We start from the raw sequence: 8,497 nt of genomic DNA, 5'->3' as shown, positions 1-8,497 counted from the left end.
CTCCCAGTACCAAAAACACCAATTACTGACGATAGGTTACCTAGACTTCGACTTGGAGACCGGCGGTAATTTCAAGTATTTAGGAGTACTTTCAACTTGTTTACTGTGGATAAAAACGAGAGAGCAATTTCAAACTATTGTAGAACTCTTCATACATGGATGTCTGCATTTTCTGCAATTCAAAAGCCTAAAACATTTTAAATGAAGCAGATATACCTCGATAACATTCAGATAGTTGGAAGATCGGAGTTCAAGCTCAATGTTAGATGGTCCAAAACATAACAGACTTGCAATAATAAATTGTTTCAAGAGACACAAAAATTTCCATTAGTGACCAATATAGATACCATTGTATAACCAATATCTACATCGAATACCCCAAGTACTTCAAACCACGTAAAGTCATCCATCCAACCTGTTCCTAGTAAAGATAGAAAGTAAAGGCATGATCAACTGAATTTCAAATGCATTTGGATAATAGAAAAATAATATATTAAAATAAGCTAAATTGCTTATAAACACACACATACAAATGCAAGCCTTCTAAACAATTAGAATTACAAGTACATAAATATTGTTCAACACTCCACTATCCACTAAAGTCAAAGGATTGTTACCGATGAAAACACGACGCATCAGGTTTCTTCTTTAATGCAAATTAGTAATGAGATATAAAGTCTTTTCCATAATTCCAGGAATTAAACCACATCTTAAGAGAAGGAAAGATCTTAAAAATAATATCTAAGGAAAATAAGGTTCAAAAGACATGCCAATCTAAGGGAGTCACCTGCAATGGAATAAATATGTATCTTACCATCTTGCCGCGTATAATAGTCTAACTTCCATTTGGTGCAAGCACAGATTGTAAATCCAAGTTTCATTGTTGACACTACTATTGATCCATGCAGTAGGACAACTCCAGGGTAAAGTCTTTTAGTTGACTTCCAACATCAATAGCCTCTACGTCCCCACGCTGACCATCCTATCTTAAAGGCTACGATTCAAAACTTAAGAGTTTGAGAATCAAATTGGTTGAATCAAAACTCAAGTCATCATTCGATAATATGCCTCTAAAATTCCAAATTAAACCACTTTCAACCAAAACTGTCATTTCCTTAGTGTCCTCTGTATTTTGACCCAACGTAAAATTTGCCTTTTCCCTTAGCAAGGTGAGCTGAAGTATTGTTCAAAGGTGTTTGTTTATTAAATTATGGATTGGATCATCTGGGACTATGGAGTGTGATGAAAGTCTTTGGTCTGTGTCTATGTTTGGAGCAAACAGAGAGTAAAGTTAAGCAGAAATTAAGGACAAAACAAATCTAGCTACTAGAAGTGGATTAAAAGTGTACTAATTGTTTGGCCTTTTCACTTTTCTTTTCTTTTAATTTCTCAATTGTAAAATAAAACCCCATCCCTTCCATTCTTTTATTAACTTCATTTTTACACGTTTTTTTTTATCTAAATCTTTCATCTTCTTTGTCGTATCTTCCCCTCCATTTGCCTACTTTTTGGGGAAACTCTTCACTCTCCCCCCATCAATTTCTTCAATCCCCTTTCTACATTCCTCATGCTCAGCCACAGCCAGTGGTGCCTTGGTGTGTGGCTAATGCCATGCCTTTGACTTCGGGAAATAAAAGACCTCTCCCCTAGGACCCACTTTGGTTCCTCACAATCATCATTACTCCCACCCACCCCTCAGGCCTCATCTTCCCAACCTCTCAATTACTCTATCCTGTAATGTCCATTGCATTCCCACACCACAAATCTCTACTCTCTTCTACTTCTACTTCTTGGTTCCAGTTCAAAATCATTGCGGTTTAAGTAGCTAGCCAAGTTAATTGCATAGTATAAATTGGAAATATTGGAAACCATATCTTTTCTGGGCATCATTTGAAACTAATACTAGGGGAAAAAACTCTCCCCCATCAATTCCTTCAATCCCCTCCCTATATTCCTTGTGCTTAATTCGACCAAGTATTGCCCATATTTGGTTTGTGTTGCATAGTTGAGGAAGACCATAAGTCACAACTTTTTGCAGGTCATGGTCAATCAATCTAATGGTTTCAGGTAATTCTAATCTCTTTATAGATTTTGGTTCTTAGATCATTGGTCTTGATTGTTCTGGAATTTTATGGCTTTTATTTAGAATAATCATGAATTAGGATTTGTTTAAATTTTCTAACAGGGTGATTATCGAGCCATACATGTTGGACTTGTTTAATGATATACTCGTATATAATTTTGTTGGTATATATAGGCATATATCCAATTTGCTAATTTGAAGCATGATTTTGGTGAATGGATTCTGTATGCTGCACTCAATACTTATAGTTGATAGTTGGATATAGTTTATATTTCGAATATAAGTGTATGTTAGAATGATTGCTATTGAGACATAGTCGTATGTAGTTTATGTTTCACATTTAGATCTATCTAAGAATGGTTGTGGTAATTTCAATTGATTATATCTTCTGCTAATCTATATTAAAATTGGTGCTTGGTTTAGGTTGTGGCTATATTGAATATCTGATACAGTAGTTATCTGATTATGGGGTTTATTTTATTTGGTTGTTTGTTTAGTCAATTTGAGATATAATTGTGTATAGTTTATAATTGTCATTTTCTTTTCGATGATTATTTAGTAGAATATTTTAAGGAGTAAATTAGGGAATTAGGGAAATAATTGATTTGGGACAAAAAAATTTAATAATTGAAAAATTAAATATTTTACATTTACAGAAAAAGTAATTTATTAATAAATATAAATGCGGAAAACTTAGTATTTAGGAAAAATTTAAAATACAGAAATCTAAAGTCGTAAAATATATAAACAAGTTTAATCTGTCCAAGACATTATTTTTTCAAAAAAATGTCCCAACTAGGTACGATTTGTGTTGGAATGAATTTAGCAGCCCAATCTTCCTACGGCCCAACCCCACTTAAAAGAGAGTGATGTTTTTTTTTTTTTTTTGAGAACAAAAAGAGAGGGAAGTTTGTTACTCGTTGACCTTTCAACTCAAGGAGAGAGACAAGTAGAAGTTTTAGAACAAATCTGTTCAAGTATCAAGTACAAGTAAGATTGGTCTCGCTAGCCTGCTCTCCTCTTCCTCCTGCCGCCCACCCGCCTCCCTTCCCCCTCACCTAACCTTTGTCACGAAAAAGGTTGAAAATTGATCTCAATCGATCTAAAACTGGGGCGCTTCAATCTCGATTTCAGGTACTCTTCTCGTGGAGTTCTTTGAATTGTATATCATGGGGCGTCCAGGTCGAGTTGTTGAGATAATTATCATCGGTTAGTTCTAATTTTTAGAATTATTTCTGATGAGAATATGTTTGTCGGGGTCAGACAATCAATTTGATTGCTTTTCAAGTTCTTGTTGATCAAGCGAACGCTTTGGCTTCAATTTTTGTTCTATTACCGTATTTTATATAATACAAAATTGTCTGTTATCATAATGGGTGCGTGATACGGAAAGCTTGGGCAGTATGCTACTTCCATTCATTGTCAGCTATGTGGGTCTAACGGTATGAAAGAATTATTAAAGAAGCAAAATTTGTGAACAGAGGGAGTACTACAGGAGTAAGAACCAATACAAAATGACCCTCTTCAGTTTTGAGTGCGCTTTCATAACCTGAATCTGTGTTTAGTTTACGAACTAAAGTTTACTTAAATACTTCTTGAGAATTACTTATTAGGGATAGGAACCAATAATTTATCATATTATTAAATACTAGTTTCCAATTTTAACCAAAAATGCTTTCAGACCTTAGGGTTTGATTGCAGAATTTAAAGTCTGGGAAAGATTTGACTTTTGAGATCAGTACAGTACTGCAGGAGTATATGAAATAATCGATGGTGGTTCTTTTTAAAGAAGAGGATCTTGCTTCCCATCTTTCACATCCTAGTTGTGAATCAAACCCAAACAGGGAAGAATCAATAACTCCAACAATACATCAGAGGCTTCTTGAGCCGAGATCTTCGAATCATAAATACCTTGATCATGATGATGTTGCGTGTGCTGGCATTGATATTGCCGATGCAAGAGAAGAGAGGAATAGTAATCTCACTGCTGCTCGACTATCCACAAAAGGCAATCACTCTGATGGAGCGAATGTAGCAGAGTCTGAGCTGAATTCAAGGGCGGAAATGTACCATCTTGTTCTTTGCAACAGTATGTGCATTCATATCCTTTGCGTTCGTTTATTTTCATGCTGTAGCAGTTGAATACAATTTTCCAAACTCACTCTGGTGGTTTGGTTGTGTAATTTGTTACCGTTGGCCTTTGGTTACCCACGCACCAATAGCATGCCAAACTCATCTACGGCATATTTTATTATTTAATTTTGATTTACGTATCCATTAACATAAAAGGAAAATTTCTTACTTAAATTTCATTAAAATTTAGGGATGATTTAATTTAGTATTTGTTAAACTCTGATTGCTCATAGAGTAAGGATGATGAAGCGAAAAAGTTGTTTAAAGATTAGTATTTAGCCAATAACAGTAACCTCTCTTGTTGGTAGAACCAGTTCATTTGTCTTTTTAGTTGCAATGAGCTGAATGGTTAGTGAAGACAGGTTTTATTAACTCTGACTGGTAATTGGAGGAGTTGTTGTTGGAGTTCTCTTTGTTTCTCATCTTGTGTTCTCTTTTGTATATAACAAATTGAGAGGAGAGAAAAACATTGTGAGAGAGAAATAGAATTGAAAATTTGAAATAAATCTTCTTTGTTAAATTTTTTATATTATATTTATTTTTTGATATTTATTATGCATTTTTTTTAAGTAAAACTGATAAAAGTACATGGAAACATTTCTTAAAAATAAGAAACAAAAAACATGAACAGTTATCAAACATTTATGCTTCTAAAAAATTAGAAACCAAAAACAAGAACTGAGAAACGAGCTCTTCTTTACTTTAGTTTCTATTCTTTGTGTATTAAATGCGCATGTTGTCAAGGTTTATCCATTCTTAGCTGATGGATAGAAGTGATGTGTGATGTTATTGATCATTGATTGTCAGTGACTTTTCTTTCAAGTACTGTTACAATTCAGAACTTCTAAAGGATCAAGAACCACGGTATTAAGGTTAGAAGTTGTGAGTTTAAGCCCTTGTAATTTCACTAAAATTTCATTCGACTGTTTGTTGGTTGTCTGTTTTGCATGTGAAGCAAAAAAGAAGAGTGGAAACGTTCGCTTATATCAAGCAGCAATCAACGGTGATTGGAAGACTGCCAAGTCTATAATTGACAAAGATTCATCAGCTCTTACAATGAAGATAAATGATGAAGGGGATACTGCTCTTCATATTGCTGTTGCTAAAAAGCATATTTCTTTCGTAGAGAATTTGGTTCAACTCATCTCCTCATCTGACTTGACTGTCAAAAACGAAAAAGGAAATACTGCCCTCGCGATTGCCTCTGCGTCAGGTGCTGTAAAAATGGCTGAAGTGATGGTTGACAAGAATCCCACTCTTCCAAATCTTCGTGATTCTCAAAATTCAATTCCGCTTCTAGTTGCAATAACTTACAAGCACCAAGACATGATTTCCTTCCTTTTCTCTAAAACCAATTTTGAAGCTTTAGATGCTTTTGAACAGTTCGAACTTCTTATTGCTAGCATCTCCATTGATTGCTATGGTTTGCTTCCATCTTTTATCTGCATCTAACCTTATATTTCTTATTTCAATTTAAGTTTTTAACCTTACCCATTGATACCCTTATATATATATATATATTTTTTTTTTTTTCAGACATAGCACTGGATATTATGAAAAAGAAACCAGAGTTAGCATTGGAACGTAGGAAAGAAAATGGTGACACAGCTTTGCACGTGTTTGCTAGAAAACCGTCTGCAATTGGTAGCGGTAAACTTAGATTTTGGAAAAGATGCATAAACTCATGTAATACTAATACCCTAAGCTTTCTTTCTTTGTGAATACATAAATATATCTATTTAAAGCATTTATATACATATGTTCGGTTTGCTTGCTAGGCTTCAAAGGAATCTACAATGAAGTTTTGATGCAAACATTGGCTCGTGAAACTATTGAACGTGTATGGGAGGTTGTTGTCCAAAATCTTACAAGAAGTGAACTGTCAAAGTTGATTGAAACTCCCTCAAGGTTACTCCATGATGCTGCAAGAGTTGGAAATGTTGAGTTCTTAATTATACTCATACGATCATATCCTGATCTGCTATGTAAATTTGATGATAACAATAAAAGCATATTCCATGTAGCGGTTGAAAATCGACAAGAGAGCGTCTTCTCTTTAATATATAAGATAGGAGGACTCAAGGATGTCATAGCCAATTATTACAATGAAAAGAACAACTCCAACATGCTACATTTGGTTGGAACATTGGCTGCTCCATGCCACTTGAGTAGAGTCTCAGGAGCCGCCCTTCAAATGCAACGAGAACTTTTATGGTTCAAGGTATGTATGTGATGCATTTTTCTTATGTTTGAAATTTACTTTTATCGACATTGTTATCTAAATTTTAAAATGTTGTAAAATTTAAGGAAGTGGAGAAAATCGTGGTGTCTTCTCATCATCAAATGAGATGTTCTGTTGCGGAACCTTCTCAAATTGAGATAATAGGAGATAGAGTTGATCATCTGACACCCCGCGAGTTATTCACAAAAGAGCATAAGCAACTCCTTAAAGATGGCGAGGAGCATATGAAAAATATAGCAAATTCATGCATGCTAGTGGCAACCCTAATTGCGACTATTGTTTTTGTAGTGTTATTCACGATGCTGAAGGGCAATGATGGGAACACAACCATTCCTATTTTCTGGCAAAATCATGCATTTACGATATTTATAATGTTAGATATTTTAGCTTTTGCAGCATCTACAACTTCGATGGTTAGCTTTCTATCTATCTTGATGTCGGGCTATTCAGAAGACGATTTCTTGGTATTGTTGCCAACCAAGTTATTGGTGGGATTGGTGATGTTATTTATTTCTGGAGTCTGCATGATGGCGGCTTTTAGCGTTGCGTTCTTCAGTGCAAGTCATAAAGGTGGGGCTAAGTTTCTGCTGGCTATTGGTTCAGCGGCTATGATTCCATTTGGCTATGTCTGTGTGCTTCATTCTAAACTTTTGGTGGATATATTGCAATCTGTCGGCTGGTCTGAATTTTCTTTGAAGCAGTGCAAGCGAAGGTTATTCTAGCATAAATTATCTACCAGTAGATTTTTTCTTATGACTTTTACTAATTTTGCTATGTATGTAACCATAATGTGAAGTAGCTGACCACCTATTTTAAAGGTTCCTTAGAATAGTTATTTTGGAGTTGAAACTAATTATGCTGAATAATGTGATTTGGTCGTGTAAGAAAGATGCTAGCGCTTTCTAACACTCATTAAAATGCTTTAATAATCTATTTTGTTGAATTAATGAAGGTTCTTTAGAAGTATGAATTAATTATGGTATGATATTTGCGAGAAGGTTTTTTTGTATTTAAGACATTTCATATATAGGTAGCATAATTGATTTTGGGGGAAATCATGGAGGGAGTTGAATGGTTTTGAGAAAAACAATATAAATATAGATTTATTTATTTAAAGAAAGTCTCCTAGATGATAGTTTTAGAATCAATATTTTTACAAATCTTCATATTTGTTGTTGTTATGGGGTAAATTGAGGTGCCACAAGTTCTGCCCATCTACTCGATTCTTATCTGCCCATAGGGATGTTCATCGGGTGGGGTGGGGATCGGGAAGGCTTCCCTGTCCCATCCCCTCGAAATTCCCCACATAATTTTGCGGGGTTTGGGGTGGTGATTCCCCGCAGGGAATTTTTGGGGATCGGGTTTCCGTGGGAAATTTTTTCCCATTTCTTTTTTTATGTTTTAAATCATTTGTCAACAAATATTTTTTTCTTAAAGAAATTTTTATTTTGTTACTTAATTTTATATGGTCTAATTCTCTCAAATATGTATATTATGTGAGTGGGTAGAGAATAATACATAATTTTTTTAGTACATATATATTTAAAGAGGATAATATAATTATTTTAGTGTGTATGTATATATATAAATATTAAAAAAAATGACATAGGATGGAGAACGTATTCTTCATCCACATCCCTATTTAGGTGGTGGGGAAAAATTTTCCCCCATCCTGCCCCATGGGGAATTTAAACAGGCATTCCCCGTCCCATTTAGACAGGTCCCCATAGGGAAAATGAACATCTTTACATCGACTCAAGGGCTAAGAATACTTTGGCTCAAAGGCTGAGCATACTTGGGCATCCAGTTGGCACAGTATTTACACCATATACCCAATTCGAATATGCTTAAGATCGCACTGCCACGCCTCCCATTTGCGATAAGGCTGTTGGTGGTTCCCATTGGATCCAAATGCGACACGTCGCCTTTGCTATCTCTGACCCTCACACTCGAACTCACTCACCCTCTCCCAATACATAAGGGAGAGAGCTACCTCACTCAAGTAAGTTGAATATTTCATACAATTTCTTCTAAAAATT

The 8,497-nt window shown here is 35.0% G+C and overlaps 1 protein-coding gene across 7 annotated transcripts; it reads left to right on the top strand.

The window, feature by feature from the left end:
- Positions 1-1,736: 1,736 nt before the first annotated feature.
- LOC111008827 (uncharacterized) lies at positions 1,737-7,405 on the top strand. Of its 7 annotated transcripts, XM_088121832.1 has the most exons (7): positions 1,737-2,067; positions 3,218-3,292; positions 3,828-4,172; positions 5,172-5,639; positions 5,753-5,902; positions 5,995-6,437; positions 6,524-7,405. In XM_088121832.1, exons 3-7 carry the CDS (start codon positions 3,854-3,856, stop codon positions 7,178-7,180), a joined length of 2,037 nt encoding a protein of 678 aa, XP_087977958.1. In that variant the 5' UTR covers positions 1,737-2,067; positions 3,218-3,292; positions 3,828-3,853; the 3' UTR covers positions 7,181-7,405. The 7 variants fall into 7 exon arrangements, with proteins under 7 accessions (XP_087977958.1, XP_087977959.1, XP_022137349.1 ...); XM_088121833.1 differs by lacking the exon at positions 3,218-3,292; XM_022281657.2 differs by lacking the exons at positions 1,737-2,067; positions 3,218-3,292 and adding an exon at positions 2,812-3,217 and having other exon boundaries at positions 3,836-4,172.
- The last annotated feature ends 1,092 nt before the right edge of the window (positions 7,406-8,497 follow it).

The sequence above is a fragment of the Momordica charantia genome, assembly GCF_013281855.1.
Source record: "Momordica charantia cultivar OHB3-1 chromosome 3 unlocalized genomic scaffold, Mcharantia_2.0 BLBB01000003.1, whole genome shotgun sequence".
Classification (NCBI taxonomy): domain Eukaryota; kingdom Viridiplantae; phylum Streptophyta; class Magnoliopsida; order Cucurbitales; family Cucurbitaceae; genus Momordica; species Momordica charantia.
This window is presented reverse-complemented; position numbering and strand designations above follow the sequence as displayed.